This window comes from Bufo gargarizans, chromosome 2, assembly GCF_014858855.1.
Source record: "Bufo gargarizans isolate SCDJY-AF-19 chromosome 2, ASM1485885v1, whole genome shotgun sequence".
Lineage (NCBI taxonomy): Eukaryota > Metazoa > Chordata > Amphibia > Anura > Bufonidae > Bufo > Bufo gargarizans.
Genome location: NC_058081.1, coordinates 87,965,228 through 87,988,035, shown reverse-complemented (window position 1 = coordinate 87,988,035; position 22,808 = coordinate 87,965,228). Strand labels below are relative to the sequence as shown.

The 22,808-nt window shown below is 46.5% G+C and overlaps 1 protein-coding gene across 1 annotated transcript in view; it reads right to left on the bottom strand.

The window, feature by feature from the left end:
- Positions 1 to 509: 509 nt before the first annotated feature.
- The window catches only part of CDS2 (CDP-diacylglycerol synthase 2), a 59,218-nt gene continuing 36,919 nt past the window's right edge, over positions 510 to 22,808 (bottom strand). Inside the window, exons 3-13 of the mRNA XM_044283112.1 lie at positions 18,840 to 18,936; positions 18,664 to 18,761; positions 17,895 to 18,034; positions 16,337 to 16,395; positions 14,438 to 14,520; positions 12,123 to 12,210; positions 11,677 to 11,745; positions 7,945 to 8,097; positions 4,478 to 4,597; positions 4,205 to 4,308; positions 510 to 2,830 (exon numbers count right to left, since the gene is read on the bottom strand). Of these exons, the coding sequence (XP_044139047.1) occupies positions 2,701 to 2,830; positions 4,205 to 4,308; positions 4,478 to 4,597; positions 7,945 to 8,097; positions 11,677 to 11,745; positions 12,123 to 12,210; positions 14,438 to 14,520; positions 16,337 to 16,395; positions 17,895 to 18,034; positions 18,664 to 18,761; positions 18,840 to 18,936 (1,141 nt within the window). The 3' untranslated portion in view covers positions 510 to 2,700. The remainder of the gene's footprint in view (positions 2,831 to 4,204; positions 4,309 to 4,477; positions 4,598 to 7,944; positions 8,098 to 11,676; positions 11,746 to 12,122; positions 12,211 to 14,437; positions 14,521 to 16,336; positions 16,396 to 17,894; positions 18,035 to 18,663; positions 18,762 to 18,839; positions 18,937 to 22,808) is intronic.

Here is a 22,808-nt window from a genome sequence, read left to right as displayed (position 1 = left end):
AAGTCTGACCCCTGCTCCTCACACTTATAGAGGACTACCTGAGTGGTCTTGAAGGCACACTACTGCTCCAATCACACAGGGTAGTCATGGACCTCATTCTCAAGCTCGGTGGAGGTCCCAGTGGTCGGTCCCTCAGCAATCATACATTTATGACTGATCCTGTTGATAGGTGATATACATTAGTTCATAGGCCAACCACTCAAGGGTAATAGCACTTGCTCCTAAACAATAGCAGGCGCTATGCTGATCGTAGATCAGAGCCAAGCCATGGCCTGCAGGTGACGGGTACAACGTGAGTCATGTAATACAGCAATAAGTGAATGTGGAAATAAAGGAGTTAAAAATAAAAAAATTAAAAAGGGTTGTATGAGATTAGAAAAAAAAAAAAACTTGTCCACAGGCTGTATCTAGCACTGCAGCTCAGTCACATTCACTTACATGCAGCTAAAATACAATATGAAAACCTGGTCTGTGGACAGGTGTGGTGCGGATTTTAGGGGGAGAAAAAGCATTTTATATATTTTTTATTTTATTTCATACTACCACCTTAGAAAAAAGCCTCTAGTAGATTTTATATGACCCCCTTTAGTCATAAGGGGATTTTCACACTAAAAATGTGTTTAAGGTACTAGACACAAAATTGCTAAAAAAAAAATAAAATAAAAATAAAAAAAGCAGGAAGGATGTTAAATAAGTAATAAATGTTGCGTATGCATACGGAAGTCCTTGCAAAACACGGCCACATAGGCCGGATCATGGATCATGTACAGTCGAACGCAAAACCATTTCAGCAAAAAAAAAAAACATTCTGAATAACAAAGCATAAAACAACAAGACGTAACACAATAAAACGCTCCTGTTCATAGAGGATAACACAGTATGAGCAGTGACCGTCACCACAAGAATAAAATACTAAAAACACAACGTGACAAGTCGGCTACTGTAACGGAAAGTGGAGCAAAGAAAAACATGAGCTTCTCAGAGGCTTCTGACCGTAGGATGACTTTATCCTATTGATTTCTACATGCCCCCTGCTGCTTTTACTAAATTGCTGCTCCCAGCCGTGCAAATCGCTCCGTTATTACAGAGCAACCTTTCAGCAAATCCGCATAGATTACCGTAATTACAGCTAGATCATAAATGTTTAAATAAAATCTTAGGCAACTCCCTATGTCGCTGAGACGTCTGAAAATGAAGCAGGAGATCCAAGCTCAAGTCAGTAACCCCCCATGATGAGATCTGCATCACTGGCCACACATGGGACTGTAGATTGGACGGCCCGGCTGGATTTTCATTTGTCAGATAAGCAACGCCAATATTTAACAGCTGTTCAGGCAATAACTTTATATTTTATGTGCATCACTACAGGAGGTGCACTTTAAAGGGAACCTCTCACTTGGTTTGCGACCAGTCAAGACATGTTTCTTAAAGAGAACCTGTCACCCGTTTGGGGCCACTAAGCCACCAACATGCCACTGGGTTTAAGAATTTAACCCATCCATCCCCGCAAACAAAAATAGTCCAGGACTCTTCACCAGCCCGCATTAGTACTGCACCGATAAGACTGAGAAGAGCACATCTTGCCTCGCTGCACATGCCCCCCGATGGGCATGTATGCTCAGTGAAGCAAGGTCTACCATTCTCTGCTTCATCCCCCATCTTCTCCTGGTACATTTTAAATTCATTTACTTTCTTTTAGGGGACAGATGTGTTTGCCCTGGGCAGGGTTGGGGTCCTAAAGCCCAGCTGCACAGTGGCATGCCCAGTGGCTTTGTGGCCCTAAACAGGTGCCCTTGGTTCCCTTTAAACAAAAAGTTTAACCGTAATATCAAAAACTCAAGCTTTAAAATGGTGCCTGATCTGAGCAGGTGCATATCTGTGACTGTATTGTAAGCTAAAGCCCCTGGCTTATGGCAGGTCTAATAAGGAGACCTGACAGGATTACAGATCCCTCTGATACTATTACTCCATTAGATCCTGGGTGGAGTAGGGATTTGCGGCCATAATAAGGGCAGAAAAATGAGCCAATATTACACTTGTGTGAAAGCGGCCTTACTGAGGGAATCCTGTAGGTCCATCGGGGGCTTGTTTCATTGTACAAGGTAGCCTTCCCATAAGATTTAGTGGAACAAGTAGCAATGGTGGCCGTGTGACTGAGGAATGGTGCATTTTTGGTGGTATTACATTAGCTCCCTCACATACAAGGGCATTCAAAATCCTAAGGGGGGTAGCAATTAATTAAGAGAAAAATAAGGAAGCCGGATGAATAAATCCGATTAGATTTAGTAAAAGCTGCATGTACAAAGCAACAGATTAAAATCAGATACTGGAAAGCCCCTGTAATCATTCTATTATCTTCTGTATAGATTTCAGGAACTTTGAATGTTGTTCTGCACTCCACTCTCTAAACCATCTCCAACATCTTGCCTTGGTGAGGCGCCATGCGCCACAGGAACCCCTTTCATGGGCATGGCTGGGGTAACAGGCTTTGTTATTATATGTAAACATGGTGAACAAGGAACTAAAATCATACAGCCAAGATATGACATCGCACAAAAGGAGGAAGGAGCTTCTGGAACTTTCTCCGGCAGCAGAGGGGTTAAGGAGTCCGCTCTGGGAAGGGCTGGAACAGCATTGTTGGACAGTGAACCCACATGCGCCGGGTAGAGGTGTTTTGCCCCGACTGAACAAACCGCTATTTTACAAACCCTCGACATTTTCCAGCATTCCCCTTTCCGTTAGATGGGATTTCAGTGTGTTGAAGATGTGAATTTGTTGGTCGGGACGCAACGTTAAGAATTGCTGGATTAGTTTACTTGGGTTGGGTCCTCTGAAAAAGAAAAAGGAAATCAAACTGAAAATAATAAAGCTCTTTAAATTCCTTGTTATTTGCCATTTATTTCCGCCAGAGCGGTTTCAGCTCTAAGCAAGGTGCAATATGCAGGATCGGATGGTCATGACGACCACTAGACCTCACGGTTTGTCAGGTAAGTCGGTTACATCTGAAACAGTCAGTAAAATCCTCCATAGGTGGTGTTTATATTGAGGGTGGAGTCTCTGTGAGACCCCCACCGATCAGCTGTTTAAGAAGGCAACAGCGCTAGCAGTACCGCCACAGCTTTCCCTCTGCTCACCAAGCACAACCATTTAATAGCGGCTGTGCTTGGTATTACACCTTAGCCCAATTCACTTAAAATGGGCTGAGAAGCACCTGGGCCGTGTGACTGAAGAACGTGACGTCACATGGTCAGACTAAGCTGAGAGAAGGCCAGGGCACTACTATGAGTGCCACTGCCTCGCAAAAGGCTGATCAGCAGGGGTCCCAGGTGTTGGATCTACGGATGGCCAGAGGATAGGTCATCAGTAAAAAAGTCTAGGAAAAAAAACCTTCAAAAAGGGACAAGATTGAAGGTTCAGACTACACAGGTTTTTTTTGTAGTCTGTAACCATGGAGACACATCGGTCTGCACTGCAGGTGTATCCCAAAAAACAGTAGGATCTTTTTCATGAAGTAAGGATGGCTGCACACTGTGGTGATTATATGTGTTTTTTCTGTGCAGATTCTCGTGCGGAAAAAACACAGCGTAATACAGTACTAGCAAAGTCAGAAATTGACCTGTTGTGCAGATTTTTTAATTTACAGCATGTCAATTTTGCATGTTTTTGCGACTCCTTATGTAGAGTGTTTTTTTCCTATAGACTTTAGTGAGGTTGTTAACATGAACAGAAAATCCCCATAAAAATCTGCACAAGAAAATGCACCAAAACCAGAACAAACAGTGCAGACGTCCTGCAGATATTCTGCAGCTGCCCTAAAAGTTGGTTTTTGCTAACCCTGGGTTCAGACCTGAGCGTTCTGAAACGAGCGCTCTGTATGAGCGATTGTACGGGCGTTTACAATCGCGCATACAGAGACAGGTGTGCACACATTGTCGCGCGTTCCCGAATATCTATGTACGGGAACGCGCGACAAACGCCCCAAAAAAAGCTCAAGAACTTGTTTGAGCGTCAGGCGTTTTACAGCGCGATCGTACGCGCTGTAAAACGCCCAGGTGAGAACCATTCCCATAGGGAAGCATTGGCTTCTCCTTGTTGAGCGTTTTACAGCACGTAGGAACGCGCTGTAAAACGCTCAGATGTGGACTTAGGGTAAAAGGCAGCAGGTAGAGGCAGGGGGGGGGGGGGGGATCCACTGATAACTAACCTGATGAAACTTGCAATATACACATTCACAAAGGTGGCCATCAAGTACTGACAGTCAAACCTATCCATGATGCCTCCATGACCTGGGATTGTGTTAGCAAAATCCTGTAGAATGAAAAGAATATAAGAAATTGGTGGCAGCATGAACATGGAGAATAAAAAGAACCTCCTCGACTAGTGGTGAGCAGATCTGAGGCCCCACCACAACAGTCGTGCACTGCTCTCCTGCGCATGGTCTCACATGCCAGGCGCCTACTACAATCACAATATTTACTTTGATCTTGAAAGCTCTCTTAAATCCGCTGGCAAAGAATCCTCCAAATGGACCGATGAGCGATGCAAATGTGGAGAGCGCAATGCTGTGTATTTGGAAGGGATACATCCAGACGGTTTTCTGCAGGAGAAGACAATAACATGAGATGTTAGGCAACCATGGCTTTACTTGTGCAAGGGGCTCTTCATCTGATAAATATTAGTGGATTTATTATATTTCTCAGCATCTTCACATGTAATGGAGCAATGAAAGACACATTTTTCTACCTTCACTTATGATAAAATATGCTGCATCTTAGTAAAGTCTATGAGACTTGTACAATGCCGAAGCAGTTCAGCCTGCCAACTATGAATTACAAGGTGGGGGCTGGCATCGAGGGGAAGAGCCATTTCTTAATGAGAACAATTTGGTTTCTATAAATACACTTGATAATTACGCCACAATTACATTTTAAAGCTACATTTGTCTTAGGCTCCATTCACACGTCCATGGTGTGTTGCGGACCCGCAACACACCCGCCCGACACCCCCTATAGAAATGCCTATTCTTGTCCGCAGCTGCCGATAAGAATAGGACATGTTCTATCTTTTGCGGAGCTGCGGACCCGCGCTCCGCAAATGTGGATGGGGACAGCATTTTCCATAGAAAATGAATGGGTCCGCACCCGTTCCGCAAAATTGCGGAACGGATGCGGACCCATTTGCGGACGTGTGAATGGAGCCTTACTTTACTTGGCAAGGGGCTCCGTCTCTAGCACAGATGGAAAAGGTCAGTTTAGTATAGAACCTTTTAGTATGGGTCTAAACTTGCTACATAAAAAATAAATACAAATATGGAGGCCTGGACACAGACTATAATATTACTAGAGATGTGCTGGACAACCTAGTAAACCGTGCCTAAAAATCTGATCCGTTCCAGCTCCACTGAAAGTGAATGGGTCTGCAAATTGCGGACGTGTGAATGGACCCTTACAAAGTACATATCAAGCATAACAAGCCAATACGTGACAGGCCTGTCAGATGTGGCCTTGGCAGGCTCTGCAACATCTACAGACGCAATCTGCAGTATGGCCACTAGAGGTCTCCTTTATAAAGTGCTGCAACCAAATGTAGGCTAGGAGGAGGTTCACACAGTTTTTGGCGTTTTGGAGGCAGTTTTTTTTTTTTTTTAAGCCAAAGCCAGAAGTGGATGAAGCAGGAACCAGAAGTATAAATCCTTCCTTTATATTTTCAGTTCCTTTCAAATACACTTCTGGCTTTGGCTGAAAAACCTGCCTCCAAACCTCCTCCAAATAACTCTGCGTCAAACTACCCTAAATGTGAAACCCACAAATATAGAAAGCTAGTGCATGGAGCCTAACAACTGATGCAGAGAAAACGTTGTATTGTCGTAGCCATTCTTCTTAAGTAATCTAAATCCTTAAAGGGTATGCAGTTCTTTAAAATTGGCAGTCTGTCCTAAAGCAGGTCATACACTTTAGATACAGTAGTTCAGCTCTCAGCTATTCTTCCTGGTCCCCCATTGACACAGATGTTCAGCTTTGCTGACTGCACATGTGTTCTGAATTGAGACTGGCAAAAAAAGGTCCTTTTACACAGAGCAATGTATCAGGCAATTATCAGGAATAAACCAAACCTTACCGATAATTGCCAGATCATCAGCAGAGATGAGAGCTGCATTTACGTGCAGCAATCACCACTGCTATATGGGAACAAGCAATGATGACAGGATCCCCCGATGAACAACCACTCATTCATCAGGTAATTGCCGACACTTTTTACTCTAGTTAAAAAATCATTGTTTGCAGGCAGCAGATCATCATCTGCTGCCGGCTCTCAATGGTTCAGTATAGGGAAAAGTGATGGTGTAACGATCGCTCCTCCCTATACTGAGGAGGAGATCGCTGCATGTAATAGCAACGGTCTCTTCCACTAGCGAGCAGGCGATTGCTAGGCAGGAACATTTCCTTCCTGACAATCGCCTGTTAAATCGGAATATCTAATACACCCTTAACAGCTCAATATTTCGGCCCCACCACCCTTCCCCACTCAATTGACATATGCAGTTAGAAGATACACAGGACATTCCATTACACATTAGATAGTTGGCATTTTGCACCAAAACTGGTGGATTTAACAGACAATTTAATGGGCCATCAATATTTGCCTGGTGCAGGACGAATTCTTGGCAGCCCACCCAAAAGTTGGACCCCCTTATTATTTACCAGATACGTCTGAACTAGGGGTGCACCGAAATGAAAATTCTGGTCCGAAACCGAAAATTCAGGATGCCCTTGACCGAAAACCGAAACTGCCTTTTTGCCCAAATACTTTTAAAATACTTTTTTTAAGTAAAAAAAAAAGAAAAGTGAATTAAAATATAAAGTTAAACAGATACATAGATATTATACACACAATGCCACCCAAAGTGGTTATTTAAAAAAAAAATGTCACTCTCTTCCCCCCCCCCCTCCCTCCCTTGTCACTCTCTTCCCCCCCCCTCCCTTGTCACTCTCATTCTACCCCCTCCCTTGTCACTCTCATTCTACCCCCTCCCTTGTCACTCTCATTCTACCCCCCCCCCCGTCACTCTCATTCTACTCCCCCCCCCTCCCTTGTCACTCTCATTCTACCCCCCCCCCCTCTTGTCACTCTCATTTTACACCCCCCCCCCCCCTCCCCCACCCTTGTCACCTCTAGTGTAGCCTGTGTAGCGTGGCCGAGCTCTGTTCGGTCCGCGGTACAGGAGCATTTGTTTCTTGTACCCGGCCGGACTGAAAGGATGTGCACACTAAGTGAGCACTTCCTGTCAGTCCGGCCGGGTACAGGAAACAAAAGCTCCTGTACCGCGGAACGAACAGAGCTCGGCCACGCTACACTAACAACAGCAGTAGCACAGAGCAGACACAGCAGGCTGCGCAGCACTGAGCCGGAGATTCTTTAGAGCGGCAAGCGTTTAGGAGGCACAGCATGAGGGGCGCCGCCGGCCGGCCGCCCGAACGTATATAACCAACCATATTTTCTGCCGATATGTACCAATATCGCCCGAAATGGATTAGGCCCATTTTCGGCCGCCGGAATTTCGGTGCACCCCTAGTCTGAACTTTTAGTAGTGGCTGTTCCCAGTATTGCAGCTCAGTCCAGTTCACTTGAATGGGAAAAGCTGTAGTAAACTGCAACACCAGACACAGCTGCTACTAAAGGATGGAGCTGTGCCTGGCAAACAATGAAGGGGATCTGGCGCATACCAGCGCACCACAACCCCTTGACACAGCAGAACGGCAGGGATGTCGAGAATCAGACCCCAACCAATCTAATATTGATAGACCTGTTTTAAGAAGGGCCATCCATTTGAAAGAACTTGATAACTCTCTAAATAAAATCTATATATTTCATACATATCTTTTATCCATCCATACACCGCTATATAAATATAGCTATATCTCTGGATGGGTCTGCAGTCCTTACCCAGCTGATGACAGACTGCAGCACAGCAGGGATGTGGTATTCCTGTAACTGGAAGAGGTCCGATGGTTCGCAGTCCACCATAAACCTGTTGGTGTCATTGTTAAACTCCACGGGGCACACAAAGTAACTGTAGCCAGCCATGACGTAGGACAACTACCGGGAATACAAACAGAGAACAGCGGTTAAAACATGATGACGCTGGGATAGCAACTGTGAAGACCAAGACACTTTTGCAGTAAAAACTACACAGGCAACATAGTGTTGGTGAAAATTCACACCTGGTATGCAACTTCTGTATGTCCAAGCAGGAGTTCTCTCATTCTCCCCTTGTTCTGTCCTCAGATGCAAATCCAGTTATTTCTGTGTGTTTACTAGTTTAGATATTGCTATTACCTGTGTTTGTATTCCTTCTGTATTATATTGTATGGTAACAGCACCATCTACTGGTGAGTTTAGTGCATTTCATCTAGCCTGAAGTTCCCAGGGCATTGTGGGAAGTTCCTGGTTCTTTGTGGTCTTGTTCTTGTTTAGAAGCAGCAGCCATCTTAGGTCTGTCTGAGGAGCCGACACTCACACTTGTTTTTCTGCTCATGATCTGTTATACATATATGTTTCAAGCATAGTCGGTAAGGGCACTGTCTATGTGTCATTATACTGCAGTTTATTATGTTTGTTGCATTTGATAGCTCATTGTCATTGCATAATTACCTCATGTACTGTATGTATAGCAGATTATTCTGTATCCTATACAATGGATATTTATGTTCTGAAATACTACTGTTTTTATTCTGTAGTTTCACCTTTCCTGTAACAATCTACTAGCAATAAAATAGCCTTTTTCTTATGAAGACAGGGGCTTTAGCTACATGTCAGATTACACACCGTGCTAAGGGTACTTTCACACTTGCAGTTTTTCTTTTCCAGCATACAGTTCCGTCACAGGGGCTCTATACCGGAAAATAACTGATCAGGCATATCCCAATGCATGGAGAGCAATCAGGATGTCTTCAGTTCAGTCATTTTGACTGATCAGGCAAAAGAAAAAACCCTAGCATGCTACAGTTTCATCTCCGGCCAAAAAAACTGAAGACTTGCCTGAATGCCGGATCCGTCCTTCCGGTCTGCGCATGTGCAGGACGGTAAAAATTAGAAAAAAAGATACAAGACGGATCTGACTGTCCGCATGACAAGCGGAGAGACAGACCCGTTCTTAGAATGCATTTGTGAGACGGATATGCATCCAGATGCGTCTCACAAATGGTTTCAGTCACATCCACTGTCACTGCCGCAAGTGTGAATATAGCCTTATGTGTATGAGGACAATATACCCCTAGATATAGCTTAGGCAGGGTACTGGCTTTCCGCAAAGGTACATGTCTCAAGGCTTGTTTAATAGTCCGATTGTAATTCATAGGTAGCCCCTTCCACAAGGTGGCACTAGCGAGATGGTTCTCTTTTCTCAGGATACCTCTTTGCATATCCCCCAAATATAAAACACTTACAAATCACCAGTAATGATTTGCTTTATATTTGAGAAAGTGATTATTTTAGCTGTCATACTGGTTATCACCCAGCTCTTCCAAGAACAGATGTAACTAAGAAATGACCAAATACACTTTGTTCTATTAGGCCCAGCTCCTATATCATTTTTCACACCCGTTTCTGGAGTGGATAATAGCTTAACGGGGTTTTCTGAGATCTTTATACTCACAGCTCACCAAGCACAGCGTCGTACATTGTATAGCGGCTGTGCTTGGAATCACAGTTCAGCCCCATTCACTTAATGGGTTTGAGCTGCATCTAGGCCAGGTGACAGATGAACGGGACGTCACATGGCTAGGGAAAGCTGTAAGAAGGCCTATGCACAACTCCAAGAGCAGTTATCTTCTCAAACAGCCGATTGGCAGTGGTCCTGGGTGTCGGACCCCCACTGATCAGATACTGATGACCTATTGTTTGGAATTGGATAGGTCATCAGTAAAAACCCCTTTAAATGTATGCCAGCAGGAGGACTGGTGTAGAGTTAAAGGGGTTATCCAATACTATAAAAATGTCCCCCATATGCCAGGAACCTCACAGTGAATATACTTACCTGGCTCCCCGTGCCGCTTCTGGTCCTCGCGCCACCGCTGCCGCTTCTCCCAGTGCGCTGATGAAAACATCCGGTGTCGGGGGGAGCAGCCAATGGCAGGCCAATGACGAGCCTCCCTAGCATCACCCACGATGCAAGGGAGGATCGTACCCGTCCCTGCCTGCTCCCCCCGACACCGGATGTTTTCATCTGCACACGGGGAGAAGCATGCAATGGCGATGCGGGGACCAGGAGTGGTGCAGGGAGCGGGGCAAGTATATTCACTGTGAGGGGCGCGGCATATGGGGGACATTTTTATAGTATTGGATAACCCCTTTAAAGGGGTTCTGCAGTTTTTATAAACTGATGATCTATTCTCGGTTCACTTGAATGGAGCTCAGCCCCGCCCAGGCCATTGATACTAGTCATGACGTCACTGGGCCTGCGGTAAACAGCGAGAAGGCTGTGGCGCTACTGCCTTCTCAAACGGCTGATCGACAGGGGTCCCGGGTGTCGGACCCCCGCCGATCAGATGCTGATGATCTATCCAGATGATAGATCATCAGTTTAAACAAACTGCAGAACCCCTTTAAGTCTGTCCCTGCTGGACAACCCGCCAAACTTATGTAGAGGCCTCTCCCTGCAGAACAAAGGGACTTGAGACTGGCATTGAAAACACTAGTCTTAATAAATGTCCCCCATAAAGTTGATGCACACCTGTAAACGTCAAGAATAAGTTGCCATAGATATACAGTAGATAAGTGCTGGTATTTAAATATGCTATAGGATATTTGAGAAATAATACTGCTTCATTACATAAATAGTGCCACTCTTGGCCATAGGCTGTGTCTGGTTTTGCAACTCAGCCCTATTCACTGGCACAATACAATACCAGACACAGCGTTCGGACTGGAGGGGTGCTGTTACAGGCAGAAGGCGGCCTCATACTACCCCTTTATCAGATCTATGATGTACTAAGGCTACTTTCACACTTGCGTTCGGAGCGGATCCGTCTGGTGTCTGCACAGACGGATCCGCTCTTATAATGCAGACGATGGGATCCGTTCAGAACTGATCCGTCTGCATTATATTTCAGAAAAAATTCGAAGTGTGAAAGTTAGTCAGACGGATCCGTCCAGACTTTACATTGAAAGTCAATGGGGGACGGATCCGTTTGAAATTGAACCATATTGTGTCAACTTCAAACGGATCCGTCCCCATTGACTTACATTGTAAGTCTGGACGGATCCGTTTGCCTCCTCAGGGCCAGGCTGCAAGCAGCGTTCGGGTGTCCGCCTGCTGAGCGGAGCGGAGGCCAAACGGTGCCAGACTGATGCATTCTGAGCGGATCCGCATCCACTCAGAATGCATTGGGGCAGTACGGATGCATTCGGGGCCGCTTGTGAGAGCCTTTAAACGGAACTCACAAGCGGAGCCCCGAATGCTAGTGTGAAAGTAGCCCAAGTAGAAGCAATAAATATATAGGCTTGAGAAAGGCCTCATGGAGGCAGACAACGCACATGTGAATGAATAAAAGATCCATTTTTAACTTTACTTCAGTGCACTTCCTCAAACTTTCTGCAATCCCCTTTAGTTAGAAATATGGAGCTCTGCGGGGAGAAGAACAATGCAGGAGAATATGGCAAAACCCAAGTACTTACCAATATGCCAAACAAAACTGTAGCGAAGAAGCCTCCAATAAATCCCTCCCATGTCTTCTTGGGTGACAGCTGGTGGGAATATAGAGAGAACCAGAGCAGAAGTCAAGATTAAAGCTGGCCAAGCAGGTGAACATCTCCCCTCCACACGAGCTACATCATGAATTATATGAAAAGCCCCATTCTGGCTGCCTCCAGTCACCAGTGCACATAGACGTATTACTAAATTCCATAGAAGCGGTGTAAATCCATACGCAGTAAGAGCCCCCTAGTGGTGGCCGCAAGCATCCAGAATGGTATTACATGGTCATCCGTCCCTTTGACTGGTAGCTGTATAATACAGGGGAAATGGCAAGATTCATTGAGAAGACGTGTCTTCTATAAACGTGGCTCTGCACGGACGACAGGAGACGTTTGTGCCAAATAGGAAGTGTATGTATAGTCCTTACCTTAATGAGAGGAGTTCGACCAAAGAAGAAGCCAAACATGTATGCCATGATGTCATTACAGATCACACAGGAGATGGGCACTATGAACCTGAGGGGACAGGAAGAACATGACTAAATCCATTGTATATTTGTAAGAAGGCGTCACAAGGCTGAAGAGAAGCCAGAGATTTCAGAGTTATAAGCTCTTATTTCTGTGTTCAACATCCAATTTGTCACATTTTTTGTTTTAATGTGCATAACTTGCAAGTTTGGGCTGTCCCGGGGCAGGCTATGAGAAATGCACGGTGATCATTGCTGTGGCAGGCCTCGGATCCTTCAGAGCAGCCAAATAGCTCCCTCATTCTCAGTGTCGGGGAGCGATTTGGGCCATGCATTTTTCTAGAGGAAATGATGTACCCCCTCTAATGTCACTTCCTCTGTAGAACAGTATGAAAAAGAAAAAAAAAAAAAAAAAAAAAAAAAAGAAAAAAGAAGAAACTGAGGGGAAAATACTACATCCAGAGCACGCAACAATTTTTTATTTATTTTTTTAAAGCCACTGATCTATAAATGCAATGCAAGTGAAGAAAAATACCTTGTAAAAGAAAACAAGTTTGTGATGTGCCTAAGAATTTTTTTTTATGTAATAATGTAAAAATAGATGGATGAACTCCAAGAATAGACAGATGTCCCAAAATGCAGCTCTTCTGATGATTTTGGCCCAGTTACTGCACCGGGCACAAACGCTGGAACATAAGCCTGCACTGCATTAGCCTGTAGGGATTAGATAACAGAACGTCCTCTGATCCCAGGATGACTCCCTCTATATTGAACATCTTCTATTTAAAAAGGGAATGTGTCACCTATATTTTACTGTTAAAACCAGATATTTTATGATTGTAGATTTTTTATTCTACTACCTGAACATGATTATGGGGCAGCCATCTTGCCTGAGCTGTTTACAGCATTTAGAGAAATAAAACACCTAGAGAAAACGGGGCCAGCACAAATAATGAGTATAAACTTTATTATGGTCTCAATACGAGACAAAATACAATAAAATACATGTGAAAGACAATGTAATGGTGGATAGAGGGCACACAAAATGACATGGGACACCACTAATCACTAGACATATCAAGGCTAAAGAAATCGTATAAATATCATAAAATGTACATATGGCCCAAACAAGATGTCAAATACATATAGCCAGCCGGAGCTATCAGGACAGAGTAAAGCTCTGATACAGTACACAAAAAGGTATAAAGTGCATAGTGCAAATATAACAAAGTGCATAGATCTATTGTACTGAACTGCCCACTAAGGAGCCATGGACTCGCAGCGCAGCACCTGTCCTGAACTTCCAGCACTGCCGGGGTCGCATAGCATTATGTGGTTGTAATCCCTGAATACGAGCAGGGTATAATGCAATGGAAAAATTAATCCAGCCAGCAAAGGAAGCAACATGGACAACCACAGTACATTAGTAAGTGCCTTGCATTAACTGCATCTACATGATAAATGCCATTTGCTGACGTGAGACAACCGCTTTAAAAATATCATGAAAAATACTTAAAATATGTCCAATATAAAAAACACGATTTAAACAATAGGTCATTTTCAGATGACATATTCCCTTCAACTGAAGGGGGACCACATAATACGTGGTCATGCCTAGTCCCCCAGCGTAGGATGACTGCAGCAGCTCTCAGCTTTGGTTTATACGGGGGGAGGGGGCAACCCTCTATGACATGTCAGGAGCCGCTCAGGTAGTTTGCCTATGCAAAACAGCATTTATGCAAAGTGTTTATTCCGCAAAAAAGCTACATAAATGTAGCTGCTAGATCGACCTAGGAAATAATCCCTTACAGCACTGCAGTTCCTCACTGTTGGGGTCCATTCACACATACGCAAAATGGGTCCGCATCCGTTCCACAATTTTGCGGAACAAGTGCGGACCCATTCAATTTTCAATGGGGCCGGAATGTGCTGTCCGCATGTGCGGATCCGCACTTCCGTTTCACAAAAAAATAGAACATGTCCTATTCTTGTCTTGCGGACAAGAAAAGGCATTTTCTATGAGAGTGCCGGCAATGTGCAGTCTGCAAAATGCCAGTGTTTTGCGGATCCACAATTTGCAGATCCACAAAACACACACAGATGTGTGACTGGACCCTAATTGTTCTTTAGGAAGTTATTCAGACTAGACTGTAATTTATAGCGCCACCATTTTCTCATCAGTGGAACAAATACGTCAGGCTGAGCATACATGATGTCCGATTTCCACAATCTGGGGGTCAATTGGATCAGGACAGAGCAGAAGAGCGAGGACTCACCAGATCATGCCTTCAAACAGGTTGTGAATTATCAAGTGAGACTGTGTGACGACGATCAGAAGAGTGACGTGGGTCCAGCCAAACTAGAAAAACAACCAAAACGTGTAGATGTGAGCACAGCATTATAAGTGCATGGCTAGACTATGCCATCACTGATCAGTGGGGATCCAACTGCCTGGACCCCACTATCTGTTCAACTAGTTAAAGGGGTATTCTGGTTACATTACGTTATCCACAGGATATGGGATAACTATTAGATTAGTGGGGGTCCTACTGCTGGGATCCCCACCAAATCACAAGAGCTGGGACTCCGTACCCCCCTTAAATTAACCGAGCAGCCAGGCGGGCATGCGTGCGGCCGCTCGAGTCATTTCTAGGGGAATTCTGGAGATAGCCGGGTACTGTACTCGGCTATCTCCGGAACATCCACCTCACCGATATAATAGTTATCCCCCCTATCCTGTGGAGAGGGGATAACTTAATGTAACCGGAATACCCCTTTAAAGGTGCAGGTCTCCTTCAAAGGTTTCCCCTGCACAACCGGCAGATGAGAGCGCAGCAACATGTGGAAAGAGTCTGGCTCTTCTGCAGGAAATCCACAGCAGAACACAGCACTAGAGAAAGTACATGACATTTAACAAATCTACCGGCTGTGGAAACTTCCTGCGCATGCACTGACTCCCGATGCAGATTTTAAAATCCACAGGAGATCAACTTATTTAGTCGGTTAAATTTCTTTTACTATGAGACGTACAATTTACTGTGAAATCCACATTATGCATGCAGATTTTGCATCTAATCAGTTTCTATGAGGAGGTAAGTTCTAGACATGACAGCGGTGAATCAATGGATGTCGTGTATCTGGACTTCTCCAAAGCATTTGACACATTACCACATAAAAGGTTAGTATATAAAATGAGAATGCTCGGACTGGGAGAAAACGTCTGTATGTGGGTAAGTAACTGGCTCAGTGATAGAAAACAGAGGGTGGTTATTAATGGTAAATACTCAGATTGGGTCACTGTCACTAGTGGGGTACCTCAGGGGTCAGTATTGGTGTGATCACCGTGACTAGTGGGGTAGCACAGGGGTCAGTATTAAAAGGAGTAGGCATTACTGGTGGGGCACCATAGGCGTGAGTATTGAAAGAGTCACCGTTACTGGCGAGGTACCTCAGGGGTCAGTACTGGGCCCTATTCTCTTCAATATATTTATTAATGATCTTGTAGAAGGCTTGCACAGTAAAATATAAATTTTTTCAGAGAGTTCAGAGGAGGGCAACTAGCATAATAACCAGAATTGGTGGACTACATTACCCAGAAAGATGATCAAAATTAGGGATATTCATGTTAGAAAAAAGACTGATGGGAGATTTAATGACTATGTATAAATATATCAGGGGTCAGTACAGAGATCTCTCCCATAATCTGTTTATCTCCAGGACTGTGACGAGGGGACATCCTCCGCGTCTGGAGGAAAGAAGGTTTGAACACAAACATAGAAGAGGATTCTTTACGGTAAGAGCAGTGAGACTATGGAACTCTCTGCCTGAGGAGGGGGTGATGGGGAGTACAATAAAGGAATTCAAGAGGGGCCTGGATGTATTTCTGGAGCGTAATAATATTACAGGCTATAGCTACTAGAGAGGGGTCTGGATGTATTTCTGGAGCGTAATAATATTACAGGCTATAGCTACTAGAGAGGGGTCGTTGATCCAGGGAGTTATTCTGATATTCAGATTCGGGAAGGAGTTTTTTTTTCTCAAACATGAGGAAAATTGTCTTCTACCTCATGAGGGTTTATGCCTTCCTCTGGCTCAAATGTCCAGAACAGGCCGAACTGGATGGACAGATGTCTTTTTTCAACCAAAGTTTTATATCATAACCATATATCATATACCATGTAAAACTGCAGCCGGTAATGCTTCTTCACCAGGGAGAGCACAAACATGCAGAACCCTGGAAATAAAGAAAAACGGTTACTTTTACAGATATGGGAACAAACTGTAGGAATAGGCAATTCCTGCCTATTAATCAAAGTTCTGCTGCCAAAAGAGTTATTCACACGTGTTATGCATCTGAACAAAAGCAAACGATGAAGGCAGAAATCAGCGCAATGTATTTAAGACATCAGGAAAACTATTGGCAAAAACTTTAGATACTGTATAAGAATATATAGTCACTGGGATCTGGAGTTGTTGGCAGCAGTAAGAAATCAGCGGTCACACTAGTCATAGCTCCGCAAAAAACTAAATCCATAGTGGTAGCTTGAGCAAAGCCTTTAGGGTACATGCAGACGTTCAGGATTCATGTGTGTAGAATCCGCACTGAACTCCGCAGGTGTTCGCAGGAAAATCTGTGCGGTCAATCTGCATTAATTGGTGCGGATTTTACCGAGTGAATGAACAAAATCCGGTCAGAAAAAAAAAAAAAAAAGAATTGACATGCTGCGGATTTTAAAATCCACACTGCAGGTCAAAATCTGCGTTAAAAAAAATCTGCATCGTGTGCATTGAGAATTTCAAATTCTCATAGAATACAATGTACATGACCTACGGTGCGGATTTTCTGCCCGGAAAATGCGCACACAATCCTGATCGTGTGCATTTAGCCTTAACGTTTAACTATTACTTCCTAAAACTTTTGATATGTCATAGCAACATACCGGAAGTGTGGATGGGTGGGGGCGTCAGTGACACCCACCAATCACTAAAACCAAGGCCAGAAGCACTTAGCTGAGCGCTACGTTCCTTTGGCTTTGACTCATAGAAAGTCTGAGTCCATACAGCACATGCTTCATTCCAAGAAAGCCAAAGGGGCACAATGCTCACTATGACATGTCAAAAGTTTTATAAAACATTAGAAACCCTTTAATAGAATCCCCCTTCCCTTTAAAGAGGACCTGCCGTCTCTCCTGACATGTTCCTTTTAGCAGCTTCTTACATTTCCCATGTAATAAGAATGTTGGAGCATCTATTCTTATGACTATGTTGTGACAGTCCTCTGTTATTGCCACTAGAAATTTTGGAACTAACTGCCAGTCGGCAATAAAGGCCCATCTGGGTGTTACCAGTTGGAGGGAGGGGGGGGGGGCGCTCCACGGTCTGACCCTGGCAGCACCGACTGGATAATGTTAAACTGTGCAGGGACACACCGCCAAGTGGTAACACCCAGTCGGTACTTCATTACAGACTGCTGGCAATTTATTCATATATGCTAGTAGGAATAATAGAGGAACGCCACAATAAAGAACTATTCCAGAATTAGCTCCAGTATTGTTATTAAATGGGGACTGCAAGTAGTTAATAAAATGGATGTCTCAGGAGAGGTGATCATTTATCTTTAATTGCCAAGGAAATTAATGATGTTCCTTATGAACACTGTCCAAATGATGTCCTATGAGGGAAAAAAAACAGGCGCAATAAAAAATAAAAAAAATATTAAAAGGACCTCCTTACCAATGAGATATAGCGCAAAGGAAATGAAGCGATGATATTTGCTGAGGATCCTTAGCGGCTCCTCTCTTTGGACCAGAGTGAAGAAGTAGTCAGTGACCGTCTCTCCATAGAAGAAGTAGTTGACGCACAACAAGAAGTACCTGTGGATAATCAAGGAACCAAGAACAGTAAACAGCAATAATACTACTGACTTGTGATTGGGGTGTTTTTAGAGTGATAGCTGCTGATAGAGTTGTCTCACAAATACATGTTACATTTCTCCGTCAGATGAGGCAACGCCGAAAAATCTGTCAGAATGATACAACAATCCCTCCGGTGTCTGGTTATTCTTTTGATTCCATCGCAGAACATTCACCTGAAGTGTCCTGTGCTGGTGGTCACACATGCTCAGTAGCGCAGTCCACCACCCGGAACCTTTCGTACACGGAGGGTGGATTCCTGCTGTTGTGTGAGCGGACAACAACAATCAGAGCAACAGGACTGGACATATTAGGTGGACGTTCTGGGAGGGAATCAATAGAAAATGTGCAACAGTAATATCCAGGCACAGGAGAATTGCTTCAATTAATCCAATTAACAAAAAAAAAAATCTGTTTTGTGTGATCTAATAGAAAATGTAATATGTAATGCTGAGACAACCCATTTATCTGTTCAGTGTTTGTATTATCCATACATGACAGGCAGATATAGGAGAGAGCAAGAGATACACGAGAGATAGAGAGAGCGCGCGAGAGAGAGAGAGAGACACACGAGAGAATCATTTGCCCACCAACTAAGTGTCCGAAACCAGGGCAGGTCATAAGAATGGTAGACGTTGTAGCCGATCATGATGATCTCCTGAAAACACTTGATCTGCACACACATCACCTGTAAGAAGAAGTGGCACACGGGTTATACACTCCGTGTATTCTCAGACAAGACCAGAAACCGCCGGGTGGTACTTACAATCATCATGAGCACTATTGGTCCTAAATAGATGATGAAGAAGAAGAATGCAATCATGGCCAGTGTGAGGATGCCTCTGATCCACCAGTTCTTCCATCTAGTCAGAGATACAGAAGATATCGCTGTTAGCAAAGTCAACAACTGAGCAACTAAACATTTTACACCTCCCAGCAGTGTCTTATGGTAAGTCCAGACGTGATGGAAATGCCAGGAAATTGTGGGGCAGCTTCTGTGATGCAAATCCAAGGCAATTTACAGTGTAATACATGTGGAAGGGTTTTCAGTAGGGATGAAATCCATGTGGGAGGATAAACACGCTGCACAGTTACAATCCACAGCATGCCCGTTATGTTGCAGAAAAGCTGCAGATTTTCAGCCCAGATTTCCTCAGCACGAACCCCAGCAAAGTCCACATGTAACACATATGGATTCGCTGCCGATTTGCATCAGAAGTTATCTGCCACGTCTGGACCTATCCTCCTGGCAATAAGGTATCTCTGCTCGGACAACTCTACTGGCGAGGCCCATATGCTGCTGTGGACTCGTACTGTAATCTTTAGGCCTCATGCACAGGACTGCAGTTTGGGTCCGCATCCGATCCACATCTTTTACGGACTGTACGCAGACTCATTCATTTCTAAGCGTCCTCAAAAATTTGTGGGCAGACAGTAGCCAGTTCTAGACAAAAAATGCATAATGCACACTGACGGTATCCGTATTTTGCACACGCGTGGTTTGTGGTTGATACGGCCGCGCTCATAAGGCCTTATACAAAGGTAGGCCTCATGCACACAACCATATTCACTTCTATTGGTCCACATCCGAGGGGTGTACACATCCGTTTGTCCGTTCAGCAAATTATAGGACATGTCCTATACTTGTCCATAATAGTCATCTACAGATGGAAGGCGTCCGTATTTTGTGGACCGCAAAATGGACAAGCTTGTGGGCAGAGGTTTTTCTCATGGATTCTTATAGGATCCTTCAAAAAACAAGAGTGTATGTTTATTCCCACAATAATGAAATATAGTGTGGTAAATCTCACATGGAGGCATACTCCCCTATGTGGCGGGGTGGCCACAAGGAGGCATACTCCCCTATGGCCGGGGGGGGGGGGGGGGGGGGGGCCACAAGGAGGCACACTCCCCTATGGCCGGGGGGGGGGGGGGGGGGGGGCCACAAGGAGGCACACTCCCCTATGGCCGGGGGGGGGGGGGGGGGGGGCCACAAGGAGGCACACTCCCCTATGGCCGGGGGGGGGGGGGGGGGGGGGGGGCCACAAGGAGGCACACTCCCCTATGGCCGGGGGGGGGGGGGGGGGGCCACAAGGAGGCACACTCCCCTATGGCCGGGGGGGGGGGGGGGGGGCCACAAGGAGGCACACTCCCCTATGGGGGAGGGGGCCACAAGGAGGCACACTCCCCTATGGGGGGAGGGGGCCACAAGGAGGCACACTCCCCTATGGGGGGAGGGGGCCACAAGGAGGCACACTCCCCTATGGGGGGAGGGGGCCACAAGGAGGCACACTCCCCTATGGGGGGAGGGGGCCACAAGGAGGCACACTCCCCTATGGGGGGAGGGGGCCACAAGGAGGCACACTCCCCTATGGGGGGAGGGGGCCACAAGGAGGCACACTCCCCTATGGGGGGAGGGGGCCACAAGGAGGCACACTCCCCTATGGGGGGAGGGGGCCACAAGGAGGCACACTCCCCTATGGGGGGAGGGGGCCACAAGGAGGCACACTCCCCTATGGGGGGAGGGGGCCACAAGGAGGCACACTCCCCTATGGGGGGAGGGGGCCACAAGGAGACACACTCCCCTATGGGGGGAGGGGGCCACAAGGAGACACACTCCCCTATGGGGGGAGGGGGCCACAAGGAGACACACTCCCCTATGGGGGGAGGGGGCCACAAGGAGACACACTCCCCTATGGGGGGAGGGGGCCACAAGGAGACACACTCCCCTATGGGGGGAGGGGGCCACAAGGAGACACACTCCCCTATGGGGGGAGGGGGCCACAAGGAGACACACTCCCCTATGGGGGGAGGGGGCCACAAGGAGACACACTCCCCTATGGGGGGAGGGGGCCACAAGGAGACACACTCCCCTATGGGGGGAGGGGGCCACAAGGAGACACACTCCCCTATGGGGGGAGGGGGCCACAAGGAGACACACTCCCCTATGGGGGGAGGGGGCCACAAGGAGACACACTCCCCTATGGGGGGAGGGGGCCACAAGGAGACACACTCCCCTATGGGGGGAGGGGGCCACAAGGAGACACACTCCCCTATGGGGGGAGGGGGCACAAGGAGACACACTCCCCTATGGGGGGAGGGGGCCACAAGGAGACACACTCCCCTATGGGGAGGGGCCACAAGGAGACACACTCCCCTATGGGGAGGGGGCCACAAGGAGACACACTCCCCTATGGGGAGGGGGCCACAAGGAGACACACTCCCCTATGGGGAGGGGGCCACAAGGAGACACACTCCCCTATGGGGAGGGGGCCACAAGGAGACACACTCCCCTCTGGGGAGGGGGCCACAAGGAGACACACTCCCCTATGGGGAGGGGGCCACAAGGAGACACACTCCCCTATGGGGAGGGGGCCACAAGGAGACACACTCCCCTATGGGGGGGGCCACAAGGAGACACACTCCCCTATGGGGGGGCCACAAGGAGACACACTCCCCTATGGGGGGGCCACAAGGAGACACACTCCCCTATGGGGGGCCACAAGGAGACACACTACCCTATGGGGGGGCCACAAGGAGACACACTCCCCTATGGGGGGGCCACAAGGAGACACACTCCCCTATGGGGGGGCCACAAGGAGACACACTCCCCTATGGGGGGGCCACAAGGAGACACACTCCCCTATGGGGGGGCCACAAGGAGACACACTCCCCTATGGGGGGGCCACAAGGAGACACACTCCCCTATGGGGGGGCCACAAGGAGACACACTACCCTATGGGGGGGCCACAAGGAGACACACTACCCTATGGGGGGGCCACAAGGAGACACACTACCCTATGGGGGGGCCACAAGGAGACACACTCCCCTATGGGGGGCCACAAGGAGACACACTCCCCTACGGGGGGGGGGCCACAAGGAAGCATTAGATCATATGGGGTCCACAAGGAGACAAAATCCCTTATAGGGGTCACAAGGAGACATACTCCCGTATGGGGAAGGGGGGCGGGGAGCAAGGAGACATACTCCCCTATGGGGGGTCCATGCAGCAACTACAACAGTTAGAGCTGCACCACAGTGCAGTCCATCTGCAGTAAGCGCCCTCTTCAGCCTGACAAAGTATCCTCTTCAGAAGGAGGGCGTCCGTATTTTGTGGACCACAAAATGGACAAGCTTGTGGGCAGAGGTTTTTCTCATGGATTCTTATAGAATCCTTCCAAAAACTATAGCGTATTGCTTATTCCCATAATAACGAAATACAGTGTGGTAAATCCATTATGGAAGCACTCACTAGTATACATTAGGTGCCGGGATTGGGGAAGAATCGCAGAAAGCGCTTCCGGCACTAACCCTCCTCGGTCTTCTTTGCTGCTGCCGGTGCTGCACTGTCCTGACACTGTACAGCGTCAGGACGTAGTGCGCGCACTATGACCTGACGCTGTAAGGTGACAGTGCAGCATGGGCCGGAGAAGACGGGGAAGCGAGACGCCGGACCCGGAGCCACGGCGCAGGAGAGGTATGGAAGTTTTTTATTTTATTCTGATCTGAGGTCTGATGGGGGTTATTAATAAAGGGCTGATCTGAGGTCTGATAGGGGTTATTAATAAAGGGCTGATCTGAGGTCTGATAGGGGTTAATAATAAAAAGCTTATTTGAGGTCTGATGGGGTTCTGACACAGAGGGCTAATATGGGGGTCTGATATGATGTCCTGATATGGGGGGTATATTCTGGGGAAAAATATATTTTTTCTTATTTTCCGCCTCAAAAAAATCT